General features: G+C 48.1%; 1 protein-coding gene across 5 annotated transcripts in view; it reads right to left on the bottom strand.

Moving 5' to 3' along the window:
* CDH23 (cadherin related 23) overlaps positions 1–25,289 on the bottom strand; it is a 415,090-nt gene that overhangs the window by 363,838 nt on the left and 25,963 nt on the right. For all 5 annotated transcript variants that reach the window (XM_053207271.1, XM_053207272.1, XM_053207269.1 and 2 more), the window contains exon 2: positions 1,800–1,871. In XM_053207271.1, coding sequence (XP_053063246.1) covers positions 1,800–1,866 — 67 coding nt within the window. In that variant the 5' untranslated portion in view covers positions 1,867–1,871. The remainder of the gene's footprint in view (positions 1–1,799; positions 1,872–25,289) is intronic.

The following is a 25,289-nucleotide window of genomic DNA, read 5'->3' as shown; positions in this document are numbered from 1 at the left end:
GACAGAGCGACTAAGACACTTGCCCAAGGGAAGCGGTTGGAGAAATGGGGCGGGAACCCAGGAGTCCTGGCTCTGTGCTACTCCCTCGTGCCCACTTGAGATGCACAAACCGTCTTCCACCCAGAGAACTCAAGAGGAAACTATCTTCTGCTGAGGATACAGCCGAGCTCTTAGCACCTGTTTTATTTTTACAGACAGTGCAAGCCCGGGAGGGGCAGACAGCAAGGGGGAGAGAGAGAATCCCAAGCAGGCTCCGCACTGTCAGCACAGAGCCCAACGCAGGGCTCAAATTTGGAAATGATGAGATCATGACCTGAACTGAAATCAAGAGTCAGACGCTTAACCGACTGAGCCACCAGGCGCCCCGATGTATTTCTTCTTAACAGCGGGGGAAGGGCATGAGTGTCCAAGGTCATAGAGCCGGCTGAGGAGAGTGTCCTGACTCCCCCACCATCCAGCAAAGCCAGAGGGTCAGAGCCGATCTCATGTGCCCCCACTGAGGTCTCCTGCAATGGCCGTGGGAGCAGTATCCTGACCCTGACTGAGGCTCAGCCATGCCCTGCTTGGCATGACCTCAGGCCAGTAACATCTCCAGGTGTCAGTTTCTCTGCAAAGGAGGTCAAGACTCGAGAGAGGGTCTGAGAGCGCCTCCAGCTCTCCCCTGAGAGTCCGTGAAACTGCGCCGTAATCCCGGGTTGCCTGGATGGAAGTGAGCTCCCCATCACAGAGGCATTCCAGCAGAGATCCTTCCAGACACAGTGGCCAGGAGAGGGGAGCTTCAAGGGACTCTCAGGCAGCCAGTGGGAGGCTGGCTTCCTCCAGCGACTCCCTAGCTCCCTGGAGTGACAGAAGGAGCTGGCCTCACTCAGGAATATGTTTGCCCGTGTCACCAGGCAGGCCGGGCCCACAGCTCTTCCCCGGGGACACGCTGGCCCCAGGGGACACCATGCCAGCTGTGCCCGCAGTCCTAACCTTCCTTCAGCGCAGTCCAGAGCTGTTTTGCTCCTTGCCACCAGCTGTCCAGGAGCCAAGGGACAGGCAAATGCCCAGGCCTTTCCCGGCCTCCTCCGCGGCCACCAGAGCTGACACTGATCTGGCCGCTGGGGAAGGAGGGCCGGTCCTCCCTGCCAGGGGAAAGGGCACCTCACCACCACGATTCGCTCAAGCTGTTCCTTCCTCCCAGGATTGCCTTCCTCCTTTTCCCCTACGCTAAAACTACTTCTCAGTCCTCAAAGCCCCGATTAAATGTTCCCTCTGGCTGAGTCCCTCCTGTCCCCACAGGCCCAATCAATCTTTTCTTCTGATGGGCTTCTCCAGAGCCATGTCCGTCTTCTTACCACTATACTCACCTGCCTTCTAGGTAGTAAATCCTAGCTGTGGCTTCCTCCCCCACCAGGCTCGGGGCTCCCTGAGCACGAGTCACTGCCCCGTACCCCAGAACTGGGCACAGTAGACACAGCCTCACACAGTAGGTACTCAAAAGACAGCTCTGAAGCCGAAGAGCACTGCAGCCACTCCCTGCATCCCAGAAGGGGTTCACGGTCACAGATGCCTCCTTCCCCTGGAGCTCACCTGTTTCTCAAGGCTCCTCCCCTTCCCTCCCGGGGAGGCTGGTATTTTCAGTCCTGTGAGTGCTGCCAAAGCAACCGAGGCCCAGAGAGGGAAGTGTGTGTGCAATCACACACACAGCAAGGCGAGGTCTGCGAGCCCAGAGCAGCCGCGCCCCCCCCCCCCCAGCACCCTTCCAGTGCACAAACCCCACGCTGGCGGCAGCAGGAAGGGCAGAGGATCGGACTTACCCAGGCATCCGGAGATCAGCACAAACAGCCAGGCCACGAGGCAGCCGGTGGCAACGTGGCACCTCATGTCTCCTGGGGACACAAGGAAGGAGAGGTGAGAAGCCTGCCCTCCGAGCCCCTCCTACACTTGCCCACCCCTGCAGCTCCGGGGAGAATTGGCCTGGGAAGAAGGGAGGGAATCAACTCACGTAGGGGGGAGGCGGGTGTGGGAAAGAAGAGAGGGTCTGCATCGCTTGGTTTCGTATCGTCCAGGGCTGGGTATAGCTCAGCGGCCTGGGGGTGGGGGCAGGGGCAACGGTGCGTCTGCCTTCATGGGGCTGGCTGCAGAGCCGAGCGAGCGAGAGAGTGAGCGAGGCTAAGCAGTAGGCACAGGAATGCGTGACCGAGGCATTCTGGGCCCCTTGCGGGGAGGGGCCGTTGTCTACATCCTCCAGGATGGCAGCCCCAGGAGTGATGGGGCTTGGGTAGCCTGGGGACAGGGATAGGAGATAGGTGCTGAGCGGGCAGTCAGGGGTCTAAGACCGGGCTTGGCAGGCCCAACACCCCGGATCCCCCCAGCCTAAGTGCCCAATGGGCATGTCTTTTCCCACTTTTCCTACCCACCCTACTATCTCATAATCTGGGATATGAAAGGTGGCGGCAGTCAGCAGTGTCCAGAGTGGCACAGAGAGGGGAGGTAACTGCACAGCGTTCCACAGCAAGTCTGTAGAACACTGAGGCCAAATTTCTAGGGGCTCAGAGCAAAGCTCCAGCGAGATCTGGAGCCCAGCCCCCAGCGGCTCAGCGAGGTGAGATCCCGCCTCGAAGGGTGTCGGGGAGGGTGACTGCACCTCGCACCATAGCGGTGGCCCTGTTACAGCAGGGCCACGGTCCTCTGGTTCCTTCTCAGCCCTGCAGCAATTCAGGGACAGGCCTCCCGGAGACCAGCAGAGGCGCCAGGAGGGGCCCACGCTCCTCAGCTGGGGATGCCACGGCCCTCTCAAATGCTAGCCCTGTTAGTACAGGGACACAGCCCACACGCCTCCACATCCCCGCAGGGCCTAGCCAAGGGCCTGCACGTCATCCTGCAGTTCAACAGCTTGCTCACAGACTCCCGGCTAGCGAGCACCAGGCTCAGCATCTGGACCTAAGTTGACCGGCCGCCTCCCTCGTGGATGAGAGGCCAGGAAAGCCACGGGGAGGTGAAGGGAACGGAAGGGAAGGGATCTCTGGAGAGACTTCCACATGTCTGCAAGATCCAGGGGCGAGAGATTCCAAAAGAGCCACAAGCTCAGATCCCTTAATTCCAGACCCGGAGTGGCCCGAGTGGCCTGTGACACGACCCCACCGGGGTTCCTGCCACATACAACATGCAATGGCCCGTGACACCCTTTGGTTTCCCTTCTAACATTTGTTTCCCTGATGTCCTGATTACTAGGCATGAAACGGTAATTTGCAGAATAAACGATCCTAAGATGTATTTAAATAATAAAAGACAGACCCCCCCCCCATTCATATATTCCTATATTTCCACCCCCTTGAGCTTTGGAATGTTAACAGCATCACAGGGATGCAAATTGAGATGCTCCAGGGGCCAGGCCAGGAACAGAAATGAGGGAGACACCGGGTGGGTGGGGATGATGGCCACTCAGAGGCCACAGGCTCTGTCCAAGAGGGGCAGCCGCTGATGTGTTCCAGCCAAGAGGGATGTGGGCCCAGCGCGGCCAGGGCTTCTGATTTCTCTCAATGAAAAGCCGACAATCGGGCTTTTTCTATGAATTCACTTTTTAAATGTTGGCAAATAATTCAACTTGTAGGAGCCAAACAGGACGTGTCTGATGGCCAGAGTGGGTGGGTTGGGCTGGGCACGCATCCTTCCGGGCCCTTCCCTGCACCCAAGCAAATCCGTTCGCATTACACACACGTATGGAGCGGTGCGGCTGTGTTTATCTTTAGAATGATGGAACTGTCTCTACACAAAAGAAACTTGCTCTTCTCACATCATGATATCTCACGGATGACCCTCCACGTCAACACTGCTACATCTGCGCCCTTCTTTTTAGGAGCTAAATCATAGTTCAGAGCATGGGTGTTTGCAAGAGAGACAAGCATCCCCTACTGTTGGGCATTTGGGTGTTCCCAGGTTCCCACCACCACGGGTAATGCCACGAGGAGCCTCCCTCTGAAAATAATAGTGTCGGGACCTTGGTTGCTCTTGAACTTGGCTCTCCAGCTGCAGCATTACTGGGTGGATTAGATACAACCCGGGCCATGTATGTAAACCTTTATTAGACATCGCCGTATTACCTTCTGGAAAGGTTGTGGCAATTCCCGCTCCCTCCGGCAGCGTATGAGAGGGCCTCTGTGCCCACCTGGAAGTGATCCCTCTTTTAAATGGCTGCCAATCGGATGCATGAAAAATGGTATGGCATTGTTGCTTTAATTTGCATTTCCCTAACTACTAGCGAGGTTGAGCGGGATGCCTTTTTCTAAACGTTCAAACCACTTTCCATCTGTTATCCTGCATTGCCGTAGCATATCCTACAAAGAAGCTAGCCAGCATTGCTGGCATTATCCCTGATTTACAAGTGGAGAAACCGAGGCACAGAGCAATTAAGTGACAATCTGACATCTCCTAGCGAGTGAGTGTTTTTTTTTCAAAAAAGTCTCCAGCCCGCTGCCTTCCCAAACCAGATGTTATAAGAATTAAACAACATCTGCCAAGAACATCATCCACAAATAGCTGGGGAGTGTAGCCATTCTGCAAGGTGTTGCACGAAGTTTGCAGCGGAAGGAAGGAAGGAAGGAAGGAAGGAAGGAAGGAAGGAAGGAAATAAACACGAGGGCAACTCCCACAGACCAGGGATTTTCAGAGGTATTGTTTTATTCAGTCCTCTGAAGTCTCCCCATAACGTATTGTCCCCATTTTTCAGAGGAGGGAATCAAGGCCCAGAGAGGTCACTCCAGGACGAGAACTGATTCCATCACGCCACGCTGCTGCCCGCCATTCCCCATTTCCTAACAGATAAAAGGGAAGGCACGGCCCCTCCCTCGGGAGTAAATACACACTAGACACAGGATGAACGTCTGCAAAGAAGTGCACACTTGTGCACAACACACCCACATGTGCAAAACGCATCATTTCCATGACGCTGGCTCGGGCTCCAACACGGCCAGGCACACTGTCCCCAGCCTGTCTCCTTAAACGTCTGCTTCCCCTCCGGAGGCAGTCACACTGCCTTGGCGCCTCTCTTCTGTGGGTTACGGGTAGCCAAACACAGCCCTGATTCTGCAGGATCGGGGGCGGGGGGCAGCTCTGAAGCCGTTAGATGCAGGGGTGATGTCTGCTCCATGCTGACTCTGTCCTCAGCTTGGGGCAAGGGAGCCGAGACCGTAGGTCGCGGGGACCCCAGCTCCAAAGGGTGAAGAGGAGTAGCTAGGCAAAAGTGGGTCCATCCTGCTACCGGGTTCTCCCTGAAATCCCAGTTCTTGCCTTTCCTCTGGCCTCTCTGGCTACAGGAAGGCAAGCAAGGCCCAGAGAGAGAGGCTAACGGCAGTGGGAAGAGGCCCCTGGGTTCCAACCTCCAGCCCAGGTGTCGCAATGGATGCTGCATTGCCTGCAGGCATTCCCTTGACACTGGGGCCACAGCAAGTGGCCTGTGTCCCCCAGGAGAGCTTGACCTCGCCCTGCCCTGTGCAATGGCTGTTCCCCAACCTCCCAGCCCTCCCACCTCCCACCCGGCAGAGCTGCGTGACCTCCTCCACCTCAGGATGGGGCCTGAGCTCCTACCAACCCTCACCTGCCCCCACTGGACCAGGAAACACAGACACACAGCCTTCCGTGCGGGCATTCTGCTCTGGGTCTGGGATAAGTGCCAGAGACGTGCCCCAGGGGTAGGAGCAGGGTCAGGGCTGGCTGCCCCCAAATCTCTCAGGGACCTGGCTTAGAGCCCATCCTTGCAGGAAGACTTCCAGAAATCCCTCAAACATACCCACTGCCAAGAAGACACAGAACCAGGCCTCAGAGTCGTCGGGCTGTCAGTTCTCAACAGCCTCTTTCATGCTAAGCCCGGTGCCAGGCCCTGGGGGAGGATGGCTACGAACGTGTGCCAGGTGTCAAATAAATGATAGAGAACATTGCTGCCCAAGGCCATGGAAAGAGAAGTCCTGAACCTTCCAGAGGAGGTGAGATGTGGGCTGCACAGTGTTAACGTTTGCCGAGTGCACGTTACGTGCCAGTCACTGCGGCGGGCGACGTGCTGTCCGTGCTGGGGCTCGGAGAGTTTGAGTGACCTGCCCGAGGTCACACAGCTGGTAAGTGGCCAGGTCGGGATTCGAACCCCATTCCGATGGCCGTCAAAAGTTGGTCGCCCAGCCTCAGCCCCAGCCCTTACAACTGCTTCACAGCCACAGGATACAAGAGCCAGCAGCAAGGCCGAGTGCGTGTGCCAGGAAGAAGGGGGACAGCCAGGGCCGGGAAGTGGGTTCCTATTTAGCCTGCCTTTCTGGCGTATTGGCATCTCACAGGCCTCGGCCCGAGAACCGCCACCAATAAGACAACGTCCGCACCATCAGAGGTGACCAAGCCCCCCGCCTCCTCCTCCCACATGGCCCTCTCCGGCACCATCCCCAAGAGGTTACCACCTCTGTCCCTGGAGGGAGCAGACTGCAAAGACAGCCATACTCGAGGCAGCAACGCGACCCACACTGGCCTGTGCCTTCTCCTGTGATCAACCTGTAAAAACCTGCTGCTCACGCGGGCCTGGGCTGAGGGCCACAGGGGATGTTCCGGCAGGTGGCACGGTTACAGCATCTAGGGAGTCACCCCACCTGGGAATCACCTCCCCAATCAAAGCTTCCATTTACACCCCCGAGGGCCGGGGAGCTGCAAGGAGAGGCTTCTAAGCCAGGTCTGGCCACACTGCACGCGTCTGCCCTGACATTACTTGCCGTGTGCCAGGCACTGTGTTAGACACAAGCGCACAGAAGGAAACAAGCTGACGACCTTTCCGGGGTGGGGGCTGACACTTCCAGGAGAGACCAACACAGACGGCGTAGGTGGGCAAGTTCTACAGCGTGCTCGGGAATAAGTACTAAGGAGAGAGGCAAGGAACGGGGTGAGGGTAGTCTGCCTATCACTGAAGGTGCTATATGAACAAACAGTGAGGAAGCAGGAGAGTGAGCCATGCGGTTAGCCATCTTCCAGGCAGAGGCAACAGCCTGTGCAAAGGCCCTGAGGCAAGTGGGTGCTAACGCACATGGAAAGGAGGCCAGCGGGGCTGTAACTGGGTACATGGTGGGGGAGAGCAGCAGGAGACGAGGCCACAGACACAATGGGCCCATCACTGATGGGAGTCACGTGGGAGTCATGGTCCTAAGCCACCCGAGAGTGCCGTGCAAGAGTCAAGTTTTACTGGAGCACTTGGCTGCACTACTGGGGACTGACTGCAGGGGCAAGGGCAGAAGCAGGCAGACCGGTGTGGCGGCCAGACATCTGAGGGCTCTGGCCAGAGACTGGGGTGGAGGGTGTGGGGTCTGGCATGTGTTGAGGTAGAGCTGAGAGGGTCTCCTGCTGGAGAAGACGAGGCCGTGTGAGAAAGGACCGAGCCTGAGGGTTTGGCCCAGGCGCCCGGAAGGATGGAGTTGCTGCTACCCAGCTGGGAGGAGGCAGCAGGGGGAACGAGCTGAGAGCTGAGCGCAGAAGTTCAGTTTGGGGCACGGTGAGCTTGGAAAGGCTGTTGAGAACCCAGCAGCATCGTGGGACAGGCAGGAGGATACCCCCACCTGGACATCAGGCCTGAGGTGGGGCCAGAGATGCAGACATAGACGTGGGGGTCATCGGCATGTAGGTGGTACTTGGAGCCACCAGAGAGACGAGATCATCAAGATCCCAACACCCTCGAGCTGAGGCAACTTGGCTGAGAATATCCATCAATGTTTAAAACCTATAAAGAGCCACAGCCACTCTTATGCGTGGCCTAGTGATTCCACTTCCAGAACTTTAGCTGAGGAAATGATTATGGCGGCGCATGAACGCTAACCCCCAGCGATGTTCGCGGCAGCCCAGGGGAGCAGCCCAGACACCCAGCAGGAACTGGTTCAACTGTCTGATGTCCACAAGAAGCAGAGGACCACAAACGGATGGGTATGTGTGTGTCTGTGGGTAGGGGCAGCGCGTGCACGGACAGGACTAGTAGGTGAAACGGTTTCATCTGAGAGGTGCAGTTACAGCTGATTCCACATTCTTCTATACACTCACCGCATTTTCCAAATCTTCTATTAGAACACCCAACGTTTTTACAACCAGAGACTTAGCTAATGTCCATCCTACCAAAACATCGGCAGCAGCATGTGAACAGATACACAACTCTGATTAGAAAGTTCTTTCCTAGGGGCGCCAGGCTGGCTCAGTCGGTTGAGCGTCCGACTTCCGCTCAGGTCGTGATCTCACAGTTCGTGAGTTGGAGCTCGACGCGGGGCTCTGTGCGGATGGCTCGGAGCCTGGAGCCTGCTTCGGATTCTGTGTCTCCATCTCTCTCTCTCTCTGCTCCTCCCCTGCTTATGCTCGTGCTCTGTCTCTCTCAAAAATAAACATTAAGAAAGAAAAAGAAAGACAGAAAGAAAGAAAGAAAGAAAGAAAGAAAGAAAGAAAGAAAGAAGGAAAGGAAGGAAGGAAGGAAGAAAGAAGGAAAGAAAGAAGGAAAGAAAGAAAGAGAAGAAAGAAAGAAAGAAAGAAAGAAAGAAAGAAAGAAGGAAAGGAAGGAAGGAAGGAAGGAAGGAAGGAAGGAAGGAAGGAAGAAAGAAGGAAAGAAAGAAGGAAAGAAAGAAAGAAAGAAAGAAAGAAAGAAAGAAAGAAAGAAAGAAAGAAAGAGAAAGAAAGAAAGAAAGACTGATCTTTCCTAGAGACACCTGGGTAGTTCAGTTCGTTGAGCGTCCAACTCTTGATTTTGACTCAGGTCACGATCCCAGGTTCGTGGGATTGAGCCCTGCATCAGGCTCCATGCTCAGTGTGGAACCTGCTTAAGATTCCCTCTCTCTCTCTCTCTCTCTCTGCCCTTCTCTCCTGCTCATGCTCTTTCTCTAAAATAAAAAAATAAAAATAAATTTATATTAAAAAAAAATAAAGTTTTGTCCTATGCTCTGCTGAGCCTCCCTGAAGTCCACACCCCAGATGTGACTACCGGAGGAGACCCTTAGGGCTGGGAGGGTCCTCAAAGGTCCTCTGGCTAATAACACCCCTCTGCCACTACTCAGGCCCTTCCGTGGACAAGGGGCTCTCTCCCTCCTGGACAGGGGGCGAGGCGGTCCCAGCTCAGAGACCCCTGCCTCCCAGCCCAGTCCTGTTACCTTCCCACACCAGGGCAGATTGGGGGGTTGTTCTGATTACGCCCACCCTCAGGAGGACTTCCCTGCGTTCCAGCCATGGGGACTAGTAAGTACCAGTATGAGCTAAACCTGGCCTTAGAGACCAGGCCCCAGGCTGAAGGTGGGGACTAACAACTGAAAAGAAAAACAAGTGTCCGAAGGTACTCCTACGCTCACACACACACACACACACACACACACACACACACACAAGCTGGGCCCAGTGAATCCCCGAACGAAATGTGCCCTCAAGATGCCCCTGACCCAACCTTGGATGGCCCCTCCTTCCTGTCCCCATTGCTTCCCCCAGGCTGGAGGAAGCCAGGTTCATCATACAGCTCCTCCCGATCTGTAGGGGTGTCACCAAATGCCTCTGGACCAAACCCAAGACAGAGCCCATCACAGCCTGGTCTCCCGGAGGGAGACTGGAAAGCATGTTCCTTGTGGCTGCAGGCACAAAGGACACACTCCCCTCTTCTGGGAAATCGGTGCATTCCGGGCTCAACCCCCAGGTCAGGGCCCTCAATGGTTACCATCTCCCACCTCTCCCTGCAGCCCAGTCAGGGGATGCAGGAACTGAGGGTGTGCTCAGGGTGGCGAGAGGCAGTGCCTTCCATCCAGCAAGCAAGGGGACAGGAAGAAACGGAGCCGAGGGGGAGGGAAAGGGCAGGAGGGGACATCTGAGCAGCTTTTCAATTTCTCAGGAGTGAAAGATTTTCACAGCAGGGTGCCACAATTTAGTTTGAACTGCTCTGAATTCCCATAAAATCAGATGCACTCAGCTTTGAATAGAAATACAGAAATACACGGCAGAAATCAAATACAATTTGGGGATTATTCACCACCACTACACACGGAGGGGTTCGTGCGTGCAAGGAGGTGCCCGCAGATGACACCATTAGGGCCACTAACGGACAAACCACTGTCAGCCACTGATGGCCATGTTTCAAAGCCCACCCCATCCAGGCCACCGGCAGGGGAGGCTGCTGTGACAGAAGGTCAATAAGAGGGACTTTTCCCGTAAGGAGGGAAAAGATCAGTGTGTCTGTGCCCTCCCCTGGATCCCTCCCCAAAATTCCCACTGACTGATGCCCAGGGATGGTAGATGAGTGAGGCAGGACTGAGAATCCCAGGAGGGGCACCACAGTGGCCCAGCATCCTCCACGTGAAGCCTGGTATCTGAGTCTCCTTGACCTATACGTTTTTTTTTTTAAAGTCACTCCGTAGGCAATATATTTTATTTTAGTCTGTTCTTTTTGGAAGTAATGCACAGACATGGTAAATAACTATACAAAAGGGTGTGTAGCAGGAAGTGAGTCTCCCTTCCATCGTAGCCCCAGTGGGAAGTGAGTCTCCCTTCTAGCGTAGCCCCAGCAGGAAGTGAGTCTCCCTTCTACCCAAGCTCGCATGTTCCCAGAGAGGACGCTGGATGGAAGGTTCCTGAAGTGTCTATCATATGTGCATACAGGTCTCTCCCTCTCTTAGAAAAATCTAAGTGGTATCCATGCTATCCTAGTCCGTTTTGCCGCATGATGATATATCCCGAAGACTGTTCTGTTTCAGAACATACAGAGCCTGCTCTTTTTAACAGTTGTAGTGGGGGGGGGGGGGGGAACCATAACTTATCTCTGCTGATGGACATCGAGGTTGTTTTTAACTTTGCAATTTGACAAATGAAGCCACAATGAATAGCCTTGTTCCTATATTTACACGCACCATATGAAGAAGGAAACTTTCATAGTTTTATAGCTGTTGACAAACTACTCTCAAAGAGGATGCACCAAGTTGCATTCCCCCCAACTCTTACAGAAGGGCAAGTGTCCCCATACCTTTCCCAGAGCTGTGTGGTCACTATTTTTTCAAGTTCCAGAAAAGGTAGCTAAGGATCCTGATCCTCAGATTCCCCCACCCCATTGGGGCATGGAGCTAGAATGGAGTTGACCAAGGTTGGCTTTCTCCTACCCCCTGGCTCACCAGTAGGGTGAAAACCAACACACCTTGGCCCGGCTCTGTGACCTTGCTGCAATGTACACCCTCTCCCTCACTGGGGTCACTGCCAGTCACCACACCCTGTCCTTGGCCAGGCTGTTCTCTCCATCCGAAGTGCCACCTGGTTCCATCTTGCACCTCCAGTTCTGCCTTCAAGGCACAGCTCTGTCACTTCTTCCACAAAGTCATCCTGGATCCCTGCTAGAAGCTGGACCCTCAGCTCCCCTGGCTTTTGGGTTTGCATTTCTGGAGGCAGCTCTTCCAGCTGTGGGGGCTAGACTTGTACATGCCCTCCTTCTCCCAGAAGGCTCTCAGCTCCTTGCAAGTAGAGTCCAGTTTATCCCATACAGCCTTTGCCCACTTAACATCCCCTCCTGGGTAGGTCGCTAACACTTAACATATCCTACAGTGACCCAATTTCTTCTCCAAATAGGTTCCCATGCTCCCCTTTCTCACCTCAGTAAGCTTACCTCCACTGATACACTCTTTTTCTTTTTCGTTCAGTTAACAAACACATTTTATACAGCCAGTAAGTGGCAGTTTCCTCCTTACCCTCATGATCATCATATTTTGGGCACACTTGCCCTCTCTAAGCCTCACCCCTGCCAAGTTCATTCCTAACCCTTGGCCATCACTGTGGTTGATCAAATGATCGGTCCCAAGCCTTCACTCTGCATAGGATTACACATCTGCACCCATCTTGGGGTCTCATGGTAGGCAGTGTGCTGTCCCACCTTTTAAGCTGGGCTTGGCTGTATGACTCATCTGGACCAATGGATGTTTTGGCCCACCTCCATACTAGTGGAGGCACAGGAATCATACGCAGAGAAGCGTGCCTCTTGAATTCCTGCCTGTCAACCTGAGATGAGCACACCCCAGGCAGAGTGAGCAGACTGAAACCACACATGGCCCAGAATCATGTTAATGATTTGCTGACCCTAGCCTAGATTTGCTGACCCTCCCGTTGACCCACAGACATAAGTAAGCATAAATGATTGTTGTAGTGGTTTGGTAGGGACTACAATACCAATACTACGAAATATATATAACCATGTAAGAGAACAGAGGGAAAGCTTCATGATTAGATTTGGCAATGATTTCAAGGAGATAACACCAGAAGCACAGGCAATAAAGTTAAATAAACTGGACTTCATTCAAATGAAAAACTTCCATGCATCAAAGGACACTATCAACACGTAGAAAATATCTGTACCTAACACGTAGAAAATATCTGTAAATCACCTATCTGATAAGGGATTAGTATCTATCATATATAAAGAACTCCTAAAACTCAACAGCACAATAAAAAATCTAAGTCAAAAATAAGCAAAAAATTTAAATATACATTTCTCCAAAGAAAATATACAAATGGCCAAGGGACACATGAAACAATGCTCAACATCATTAGTTATTGGAGAAATGCAAATAAAAATCACAATGAAAGACCACTTCTCACTCATTAGGGTAGCTATCAAAAAAAAAAAAAGAAGAAAACATAAAATAAGTGTTGGAAAGAATGTAGAAAAATGGGAACCCTTGTGTATTGCTCAGGGGGAATATAAAACAGTGTAGCCATTGTAGAAAACAGTACAGTTGTTCCTCAAGAAATTAAGCATAGAATTACCATACAAGCCAGAGATTCCACTTCTGGCATATATGCAAAAGAATTGGAAATAAGGACCTGAGCAAATATTTGTACACCCATGTTCATAGCAGCAGCATTCACAATAGCCAAAGGTGGAAAGAACCCAAATGTCCATCAGTAGATGAATGGATACCCCCAAGTGTGGTATACACATACAATGGAATATTGTTTAGTCTTAAAAAGGAACAACATTCTGGCACACACTATGACATGGATAAATCTTGAAGACATTATGCCAAGAGACGTAAGCCCTGTCGCAAAAGGACAACGAGCGTATGGTTCCATTTATATGAAGTACCTAGAGTCGTCAGACTCAGAGAGACAGAAAGTTGAACGGTGGTTACAAGAGGCTGGGGGTAGGGGTGGCAAAAGGAGGAGTTATTGTTCAACAGGTGCAGAGTTTCAGTCTGGGGTGATGAAAAGTTCTGGAGATGGATGGTGGTGAAGGTTGCATAACGGTGTGAATGTACTTAATGCCACTGAACTATATACTTAGAAATGGTTAAGGGGCACCTGGGTGGCTCAGCCGGTTAAGCGTCCAACTTCAGCTCAGGTCATGATCTCAGGGTTTGTGAGTTCGAGCCCCGCATCAGGCTCTCTGCTGTCAGCACAGAGCCTGCTTCAGATCCTCTGTCCCCCTCTCTCTCTGCCCCTACTCCACTTGCCCTCTCTCTTTCTCTCAAAAATAAACATTTTATTTTTTTTTTAATTTTTTTTTAACGTTTATTTATTTTTGAGACAGAGAGAGACAGAGCATGAACGGGGGAGGGTCAGAGAGAGAGGGAGACACAGAATCTGCAACAGGCCCCGGGCTCTGAGCTGTCAGCACAGCCCGACACGGGGCTCAAACTCACAGACTGTGAGATCATGACCCGAGCTGAAGTCGGATGCTCAACCGACTGAGCCACCCAGGCACCCCAAAATTAAACATTTTTAAAAAATGGTTAAAATGGTATATTTTGTTATACGTATTTTGCTGCAATAAAAAATGCTAAAAATGACTCAATGGCAAAATTTACATTTTGTAAATCCTGCCATAATAAAATATGATATGTATACATAAAATAAATAAAAGGTTATTTATTATCATATTTAATTATATTTACTTATTATAAATAAAAGGCTCCTCTCATGTTATTACTAAGAAAAAAAATTAATAAGCCGTCAGTAGAGTCAGGCATACCGATCGTATCAGGGCCCGGTCCAATCAGAATAGACTTATGGGGGGTAGGGGGTGGGGCATCTGGCTGGCTCAGTAGGTAGAGCATCTGACTTGACCTCAGGGTCGTAAGTTCAAGCACTGCATTGGGTGTGAAGCCTACTTTAAAAATATAAAGAATAAACTTATGGGGACCACCAGCTGCAAAGCAGCCCAGTCACCACATGTGAAGTTCCCCCACACACCACACTCTGACCCCTATTTTGTCGTACGTCAGTTTAATTGTCCCCTGCTCAGGGAGGCCTTCCCTAACCACTATGATAGTTGGTCACCCTTATTTTTTTCTCACTGTACCCTGCTCTTGCCTTTCATACCTCTCAACACATTTTGTAGATGAAGAGTTATCCTCTGGTTGCTTGTCTGTCTCCCCGACACCATTAAAGTCACGGGTGGGTGGGAGACCCAGACATCTGGCCAGGTGAAGGCCAAGGAGAGAAGGTGTGGAGGAAGGTTCTGTCAAAGGGTGGGCTCCTTTTGACAATCTTCTCTGCACAAGCCTTGCTGTCTCCTCTGATGCAAGAAATTGGAACATGGAAACAGGAAGAGGCCCTAAAAGGTAAAACAGCAAATCCTTCTGCTTTTCAGTCAGACTATTCCACATGGCAATTTTTTTTTTTTTTTTGATGAAAATCTCCTCTAGCATAAGTGGTACAACTTTGTGGGAGGCCATTTGGCACAAACAAACCACGGCCTTAAAAGCATTCATACCTTTTGACTTAGCAATTCGACTAATAGGAACTTTCCCTAAGGAGATCATCAGAATCAGGGCACAGGGCTCTGTTTTGAGGATGTTTACGGAGCATTGTTTATAACAGTGAAAACGAACAGCTCATAGTCAACGACAGTCGGGCCTCTCAACCAACCACACCGGGGCCGGCCCTGCCCGCCATGTACCCATAGCAGTGGCACCGAGTCATTGCCACAGCCAAGCCAAGGGTTGGGCCTGCCCAGTCAAGGCCCAGTCACACCATGCAGTCCACACAGAGGACACCCCTGGAGCGCCCAGTTGTGGAAACCGGGGGAGACTGTGCTGCTGGGTCTCGCAAGACTTCTTCTGCATAAGGCCACTACTTTCACGATGAGGGTATGTAGCTGACCTACCTAACACGTAGAAACAAACACAGAGAGTCAGACAAAATAAGGAGATGGAGAAATATGTTCTGAATGAAAGAGCAAGAGAAAACCTCAGAAAAAGAAATAAACAAAATGTAGATAAGCAAGCTACCTGATAACGTGTGCAAAGTAATGATCATAAAGATGCCCACTGCACTCGAGAGAAGAGTGGAAAAACTCAGTGAGAACTTCAACAAAGGGATAGAGAATACATAAAAGAACCAAGCAGACCTGAAGAATATAGTAGCTGAAATGAATAATATATTAGAGGGAATCCACGGCAGATCAGAGGACTCAGAACAGATCAACAAACTGGAAGGTGGGTAGGGAAGAGCACCAAAGCTGAACAACAAAAAGAAAAAAAAATTTTTAATGTTTATTTATTTTTGAGACAGAGAGAGAGACACAGCGTGAACGGGGCAGGGTCAGAGAGAGGGAGACACAGAATCCGAAGCAGGCTCCAGGCTCCGAGCTCTCAGCACAGAGCCCGACGCGGGGCTCGAACTCACAGACCATGAGATCATGACCTGAGCCAAAGTCGGACGCTCAACCGACTGAGCCACCCAGGCGCCCAGAAAAAAATATTTTTTAATAAGGACAGGTTAAGACACTCAGGGACATCAAGCATACTAACATTTGCATTACAGAGGAACCAAAAGAAGAAGAGAGAGAAAGTGACAAAATTACTTGAAAAAAAAAATAACTGAAAACTTGCCTAACCTGGGGACAGAAACAGACATCCAGGTCTGAGAAGACAGAAAATTCTAAATCACGTAGACCCAAGGAGGTCCACACCAAAACACATAATAATTAAAATGATGAGAATTAAAGATAAAGAGTAAAACGTAAAAGCAACAAGAGAAAAGCAAATAATTATGTAGCCATAAGGCTATCAGCTGATTTTCTAGCAGAAACCCTGTGGGCCAGAAGGGAGGGGGCAGGATATATTCAAAGTGCTAGAAGGATAAAAAATCTACAACCAAGAATCCTCTACCTGACAAAGTTATCATTCAGAACTGTGGGAGAGAGAAAGAGTTTCCCAAACAAATAAAAGTTACAGGAGCTCACCAAAGTTACTAAATTGGCCTTACAAGAAATGTGATAGCAACTTCCTTAGGCAGAAAAGGCCACATCAACAAGATATTAGCCAACTGGGTCCAACAAGACATTAAAAAAATTATTCACCACGACCAAGCAGGATTTATACCTAGGATGCAGGGCTGGTTCAATATCTGCAAAACAATTAATGTGATTCATCACATCAATAAAAGAAAGGACAAGAACCATATGATGCTCTCAATAGACGCAGAGAAAGCATCTGACAAAATACAGCATCCTTTCTTGATAAAAACCCTCAAGAAAGTAGGGATAGAAGGAGCATACCTCAAGATCATAAAAGCCATATATGAATGACCCAATGCTAATATCATCCTCAATGGGGAAAACCTGAGAGCTTCCCCCCTAAGGTCAGGAACAAGACAGGGATGTCCACTCTCACCATTGTTATTCAACATAGTACTGGAAGTCTTAGCCTCTGTAATCAGACAACACAAAGAAATAAAAGGTATCCAAATCGGCCAGGAGGAGGTCAAACTTTCACTCTTCACAGATGACATGATACTCTATATGGAAAACCCAAAAGATTCCACCAAAAAACTGCTAGAATTGATTCATGAATTCAGCAAAGTTGCAGGATATAAAATCAATGCACAGAAATCGGTTGTATTCCCATACACCAACAATGAAGTGACAGAAAGAGAAATCAAGGAATAAATCCCATTTACAGTTGCACAAAAAACCATAAAATACCTAGGAATAAATCTAACCAAAGAGGTGAAAAATCTATACACTGAAAACTATAGAAAGCTTATGAAAGAAATTGAAGAAGACACAAAAAATGGAAAAAGATTCCATGCTCCTGGATAGCAAGAACAAATATTGTTAAAATGTTGATACTAGGGGCGCCTGGGTGGCTCAGTCGGTTAAGTGGCCGACTTCGGCTCAGGTCACGATCTCACGGTCCGTGAGTTCAAGCCCTGCGTCGGGCTCTGTGCTGACAGCTCAGAGCCTGGAGCCTGTTTCGGATTCTGTGTCTCCCTCTCTCTGACCCTCCCCTGTTCATGCTCTGTCTCTCCCTGTCTCAAAAATAAATAAAATGTTAAAAAAAAAATTTAAAATAAAAAAAAAATGTCAATACTACCCAAAGCTATCTACATATTCGATGCAATCCCTATCAAAGTAACACCAGCAGGGGCGCCTGGGTGGCGCAGTCGGTTAAGCGTCTGACTTCAGCCAGGTCACGATCTCGCGGTCCGTGAGTTCGAGCCCCGCGTCGGGCTCTGGGCTGATAGCTCAGAGCCTGGAGCCTGTTTCTGATTCTGTGTCTCCCTCTCTCTCTGCCCCTCCCCCGTTCATGCTCTGTCTCTCTCTGTCCCCCCCCAAAAATAAATAAACGTTGAAAAAAAAATTAAAAAAAAAAGTAACACCAGCATTCTTCACAGAGCTAGAACAAATAATCCTAAAATTTATATGGACCAGAAAAGACCCTGAATAGCCAAAGCAATCTTGAAAAAGAAAACCAGAGGCATTACCATCCCAGACTTCAAGCTATACTACAAAGCTGTAATCATCAAGACAGTATGGTACTGTCACAAGAACAGACATTCAGATCAATGGAACAGAATAGAGAACCCAGAAATGGACCTACAAACGTATGCAACTAATCTTTGACAAAGCAGGAAAGAATATCCAATGGAATAAAGACAGTCTCTTCAGCAAGTGGTGCTGGGAAAACTGGACAGCGACATGCAGAAGAATGAACCTGGACCACTTTCTTACACCATACACAAAAATAAACTCATAATGGATGAAAGACCTAAATGTAAGACAGGAAGCCATCAAAATCCTCGAGGAGAAAGGCAAAAACCTCTTTGATCTTGGCCGCAGCAACTTCTTACTCAACATGTCTCTGGAGGCACGGGAAACAAAATCAAAAATGAACTACTGGGACCTCATCAAAATAAAAAGCTTCTGCACAGCAAAGGAAACAATCAACAAAACTAAAAGGCAACCAACAGAATGGGAGAAGATATTTGCAAATGACATATCAGATAAAGGGTTAGTACCAAAAATCTAGAAAGAACTTATTAAACTCAACACCCAAAAAACAAATAATCCAGTGAAGAAATGGGCAAAAGACATGAATAGACATTTCTCCAAGGAAGACATCCAAATGGCCAACTGACACATGAAAAAATGCTCAACAGCACTCATCATTGGGGAAATACAAATCAAAACCACAATGAGATACCACCTTACACCTGTCAGAATGGCTAACATGAACAACTCAGGCAACAACAGATGTTTGTGAGGATGCAGAGAAAGAGGATCTCTTTTGCATTATTGGTGGCAATGCAAGCTGATGCAGCCACTCTGAAAAACAGTATGGAGGTTCTTCAAAAAACTAAAAATAGAACTACCTTATGACCCAGCAATTGCACTACTAGGCATTTATCCAAGGGATACAGGTGTGTTGTTTCGAAGGGACACATGCACCCCCATGTTTATAGCAGCACTATCAACAATAGCCAAAGTATGGAAAGAGCCCAAATGTCCATCGATGGATGAATGGATAAAAAAGATGTGGTATATCTATACAATGGAGTATTACTCAGCAATCAAAAAGAATGAAACCTTGCCATTTGCACGTACATGGATGGAACTGGAGGGTATTATGCTAAGTGAAATTAGTCAGAAATATACAAAACTCATATGACTTCACTCATAGGAGGCCTTTAAGAGACAAAACAGATGAACACAAGGGAAGGGAAACAAAAATAATCTAAAAACAGGGAGGGGACAAAACAGAAGAGACTCATAAATATGGAGAACAAACTGAGGGTTACTGGATGGGTTGTGGGAAGGGGGATGGGCTAAATGGGTAAGGGGCATTAAGGAATCTACTCCTGAAATCATTGTTGCACTATAGGCTAACTAATTTGGATGTAAATTTTAAAAAATTTTTAAAAAATGAAAAAAATGAAAAAAAAAGAAAAGGCCACAACTAAAAGTAGGAAGATTATGAAAAGAAAAAATTCTGCAGATCAAAGCAAAAGCAAATATATGCTAACAGTATGTGTATCAATCACTCATAAAGGTAGTACGGAGGTTAAAAGATAGTAAAATCAACTACATCTACAATAATAAAGGGATACACAAAATAAAAATATGTAAAAAATGATATCCATAAAATGTGGAGGATGACAGTAAAAAATGTAGTGCTTTTAGAATGTGTTAAAAAGGGAGAAAGTGACAACAATACGGTAATAGTAGGGGATTTAACATCCCACTTACACCAATGGACAGATCATCCAGACAGAAAGTCAACAAGGAAACAATAGCCTTAACTGACACATTAGATCAGAGGGACTTAATAGATGCATGTAGAACATTCCATCCCCAAATAGTAGAATACATATTCAAGTGCATGTGGAACATACTCCAAGATATATCATGTTAGGGGCACCTGGGTGGCTAAGTCAGTTAAGCGTCTGATTCTTGATTTTGCCTCAGGTCATGATCTCACAGCCCCATGTTAGGCTCTGTACTGACAGCATGGAGCCTGCTTGGGATTCCCTCTCTCCTTCTCTGCCCCTCCCCCACTCTCTCTCTCTCTCAAAATAAACACATAAACATTTAAAAAAATAAAAATTAAGTAATTTAAAAAAGGTATATCATGTTAAGCCACAAAACAAGACTCAATAAATTTGATAAGACTGACATCATATAAGGGTACCTGGGTGGTTCATTGGTTAAGCATCCAACCTCAGCTCAGGTCATGATCTCGCAGTTCATGCTGACAGCTCAGAGTCTGGAGCCTGCTTCAGATTGTATGTGTGTCCCTTTCTCTCTCTGCGCCTCCCCCACTCATGCTCTGTTTCTCTCTCTCAAAAATAAATAAAAATATCAAAACATTTTTAAAAAATACTGACATCATATAAAGCATCTTTTATGACCACAATGCTATGAAAATAGAAAGCAATTACAAAAAAAGAAGAAGGGATAAAACACAAACCTATAGAGGCTAAACAACATGCTACTAAAAACCAACGGGTCAATAAAGAAATCAATAAGGAATTCAAAAAATACCTTGACACAAATGAAAGTGGAACCACAATGTCCCCAAATCTATGAGATGCAGCTAAAGCAGTTCAAAGAGGGAAATTTATAGCAATACAGGTCTACTTCAAGACACGAGAAAAATCTCAACTACATAATCTCAGCTTACATGTAAAGGAACTAGAAAAAGGAGACCAAACAAAGTCCAAAGTTAGTAGAAGGGGAAAAATATAATAAATTCAGAGTGAAAATAAAATAACAAAATAAAAAATAAAATAGAGACTACGAAACAATAGACAAGACCAATGAAGCTAAGAGCTGGCTCTTTGAAAAGATAAACAAAATTGATAAAACTTTGCCAGACTCATCAAGAAAAAACAGTGGACTCAAATAAATAAAATCAGAAATAAAAGAGAAGTTAACCGACACCATAGGAATGCAAAAGGAGTATAATATTATAAGAAAAATTATATGCCAACAAATTAGACAACCTAAAAGAAATGGATAAATTCCTGGAAACATACAATCTTCCATGACTTAGTAAGGGACAAATTAAAAATCTGAATAGACTAATTTCTAGTAATGAAGTTGAGTCAGTAATTCAAAAACCCTCAACAAACAAATGTCTAGGACCAGATGGCTTCACAGGTGAACTTACCAAACATTTAAAGAAGAGCTCACACCTGTCCTTCTCAAACTATTTCAAAAAACTGAAGTGGAAGGAACACTTCCAAATTCATTCTACAAGGCCAACATTACCCAGATAGCAAACTAGAAAAACATACTACGAAAAAAAGAAAATTACAGACCAATATCCCTGATGAACACACATGCAAAAATGCTCGACAAAATATCAGCAAAGCAAATTCAACAATACTTTAAAGGATCATTCACCATGATCAAGTGGGACTTATTCCAGGGAAGCAAGGATGGTTCAATATCTGCAAATCAATGTGATACAGAACATTAACAAAATGAAGGATAAAAGTCATATGATCATCTCAATAGATTCAGAAAAAGCATCTGATAAAACTCAACAGCCATTCGTGATCAACACCCACAACACAGTGGGTATAGAGGGAACATACCTCAACATAATAAAAGCCGTATACAACAAGCCCACAACTAACATCATACTCAATGGTAAAAAGCTGAAAGCTGTTCCTCTAAGATCAGGTACAATACAAGGATGTCCAATCTGTCCAATTTTATTCAACACAATACTGGAAGTTCTAACAGAGCATCAAAGAAGAAAGAACAAAAAGGCATCCAAGTTGGTAAGGAAGAAGTAAAACTGTCACTATTTACAGATGGACATGATACTATATAGAGAAAACCCTAAAGACTCCACCAAAAAAGCTATTAGAACTAATAAATGAATTTTGGAAAGTTGTGGGATACGAGATCAATGTACAGAAATCTGTTGCATTTCTATATACTAGTAGAAAGAGAAATTAAGGAAACAATCCCATTTACAATTGCATCAAAAACAATAAAATACCTGGGAATAATTTTAACCAAAGAGGTGAAAAACACTGATGAGAGAAATTAAAGATGACACAAATAAATGGAAATATATGCAACACTCATCAGAAGAACCAAAGGTATACGGATAGACATACAGATCAATGGAATAGAATTGAGAGTTCAGAAATCAAACCATGTGTCTGTGTTCCACTGATTTTCGACAAGGATGCCAAGAACATTCAACTGGGGAAAATCAGTCTTTTTTAACCAACAGTACTGGAACTGGATAGCTGCAAGGAAAGGAATAAAGCTGGACCTTACCTCACTCCATATAAAAAAATTAACTCGAAATGGATCAAAGACCTAAATGAAAGAGCCAAGACTAAAATCTCTTAGAAGAAAAGTCAGTGTAAACTCATGACCCTGGATTCATCGATGGTTTCTTAGGACACCAAAAACACAAGCAATGGAAGAAAAAAATAGATTCAACTGGACTTCATCAAAGTTAATTTTGGCTTTTTTGCTGCAAAGAACACGATCAAAGAAGTGAAAAGACAACCCCCACAGAATGGAAGAAAATGTTTGCAAATCGCACATTTAATAAGGGACCTATCTAGACTATAAAAGGAACTTTTACAACTCAATAGTAAAAAGACAATTAAAAGATGAGCAAAGGATCTGAACAGACGGTTCTTTAAGGAAGGTGTACCAACAGCCAACAAGCACGTGAAAAGATGCTCAATATCATTAGTCGGGAGGGAAATGCAAATCAAAACCACAATGAGATAGTCCTTCACACTCACTGGTATAGCTATAATCAAAAAGATAATAACAGCGTTGGAGGCGATGTGGAGAAATCAAACCCTCCTACATTGCTGATGGGAATATAGTGTTGCAGCCACTTTAAAATAGTCTGGCTGTTCCTCAAACGATTAAACAGAGCCACCAGATGTCCCAGCACTTCTAGGTATATACCTAAGAGAAATGAAGATATATGTCCCCACAGAAACTTGTCCATAAATGTTCACAGCAGCGTTATTCATAATAGCCCCCGAAATGGAAACCACCCGAATGCCCCCCAATGGACAAATGAATAAGCAAAGTATAGTATATCCATACAATGGGATATTATTCAGGCATAAAAATGAAATCCCGATATATGCTACAACACGGATGAACCTTAAAAACATGCTGAGCCAAAGAAGCCGGCCACGAAAGAACAGCATTTGAGTCCATGTGTATGAAACGTCCGGAATAGGGAAGCCGATAGAGACAGAAGTAGATTAGTGGATGCTGAGGACCGGGGATGACCGAAGAATAAGGGACTGGTAACTATAGGGTATGGGGTGTCTCTCCATGAGGATGAAAATATTCTGAAATAGACTGTGCCGGCTGTTATAGTTTGCTATGAATGTACTAATAATCATTGAGTTGTACACTTTAACTGGATAAATTGTATTATATGTGAATTATAGCTCAATAAAGCTGTTTAAACTTTTTAAAATAAATTTATAAGGCAATAAGTAAAGCTAGTATAGAAACTGAAGCTTCTCAGAATTACGCTGGTTAACCTGCCACGTTCGACCGTCGCGCAGACACTCGGCTTGCTTCCCCGTGTCCTGCGCCCCACCCGACCCCGGCTCACAGCCCCCTCTTGCCGCTCCTGAAGCCATTCTCCACATGAGCCGATCTGGGCCACGCAGCCCATTTTTCCAGACAAGGAAACTGAGTGCCACGGAGGCCGCCTTCCTTGTCTTCACACCTTCAGCCCAAGAGCCAGGGATGGAAACGGAGACCCAGGGCTTGAGCCTGTCCTCACCACTCACTTACTTGCCGCATGGCCTTTGCAAAGTCCTGCCCCCACCCCTCTGTAAAGAGCAAGGTGGATTTGATTTCCCCGGCATTCCCACCTCTGTTCTTCTCGGCCTCTCACATGCTGCCCACCCCCCTCCAAAAAAAAAAAAAGTCAAGACCATTTACTCAGGAGCGATGCAGGCAGTCAAGGGACCTGTGGATGGGACCAAAGCCACTCTTAGCGGCCACCTGTTCAATTTCCACTGGCTTATTCCTGGTACCCCCAAGGCAGAGGGGGGTGGGAGGCAGGTCAGAAGACCACCAGACAGATGGAGGGGTTCACATCAGTACCAAGACTCCACCTCCTTCTCTCCTTCTGCTCTCCCCACTCTTGCCCCCAGCACCCCAAAACCTGCCCCAAAGGAGTCCAGAATGCTGGGCGACCTTCACCCAGAAGTTTCCATTCTATGTCCCGAGGCAGAACCCCCACTCCAGGCGGCTGCCAGAACATCTCTGGCGGCTTTAACCGTGTAAAGGCTTTCTCTAAATGTGACTGCCAACCTAGATAAGCGGGTGTCGTGCCCATTTCACAGACGAGAAAGCAGAGCACTGAGAGGATCAAGTTGATGCTGAGAACTGGCCAAGGGGTCAGTGGCAGAATGTGGACCTACCACACGAACAGCGAGCCCCCTCCCTGGCCCAGGACCCCAGGGGGCCACAGGGGAAAGAACATGCAGGTGGCCCCTTCCTGCTGTGGCCTCTCCCACGCAGGAGCTGTAAAGCCCAGGCCGGCCACACTCCCAGGCAGAGGCCCTTCCCAGGCTCTTCATCCCCATGCCTCCTCGGTGACCTGGGAGCCCATTCTCTCTCTCTCCCCCCTGCCCCTCTCCCCGGCCCTCTCCCCGCTCTCCCACCGTGATTATAGCCCAACTGTTCCCTTGCCTTCCACCCTCTCTCCCTCCAGAATGCCTTCCACGACATTCTCCGGTACCTCATGGACACCCCCTTCGGCACTCAGCCTCTCCTCCTTGTCCTTAGGTTCAAAGGGCAGTTCTCAGATGCAGCACAGCCACAAATTGCTGGGCAAGGCATCGAGTATCTCCCAGCCTCAGTGTCCTTGTCTGCAAAAGGCCACAAAGGGCATCACACTTCATGCGTTTGCTTGGGCGGGTTCCTACAGCCAGAGGGGTGCATCCCACCTGGCCATACGGGGACTCACCTGTCAGGAACAGGCCCAAACGTCACCTCCCTCCAGCCCCTTGCAATCCTACCCCAGGTAGGAGTGGTCCCTCCGTCTCTGCCTGGGATCCCTAAAACGTGACCCGCGCTGCTTTAAAGCACTTAAGAGCCTAGGGCAGCACGAGCCCTTGTTTACCTGCGGGCTTCGCTGGCTATGCTGGGAAGGCCTCCCAGCCAGCCCAGAGCCAGCACATAGTAGATGCATAGTCAATACCCAATGACTAAAGGGCTGAATGAATAAATCGAGGAGGTCCCTTCTGGCTCAAACAGCATGAGGCCGTGGTGCAGGGAAGGCCCAGGCCCACCAGCCGGCAGGAGGAGGCACTCTGGGGTATGGGGTACTGGTGGGGGGCGTGTCCCCACCTCAGGGAACAGGGAGGGAGGGCAAGGCTTGCACCGTGTATCACAGCAACCTGATAGTTTTCCCTGTAAGTTAAGTGATAAATCTTTTCCAAATTGCCTGTGACAGCCACTTCATCCCCACATAATTGTGTGAGATGCTATTCGATTGTTTTTATGCTTATTAATATCACTGCTCCTGAAGGGAGAAAGGGGGACCCAG

The sequence above is a fragment of the Acinonyx jubatus genome, chromosome D2, assembly GCF_027475565.1.
Source record: "Acinonyx jubatus isolate Ajub_Pintada_27869175 chromosome D2, VMU_Ajub_asm_v1.0, whole genome shotgun sequence".
In the NCBI taxonomy this organism is placed as follows: Eukaryota; Metazoa; Chordata; class Mammalia; order Carnivora; family Felidae; genus Acinonyx; species Acinonyx jubatus.
Note: the sequence above shows the minus strand (reverse complement) of the source record. Positions and strands in the feature narration are given on the sequence as shown.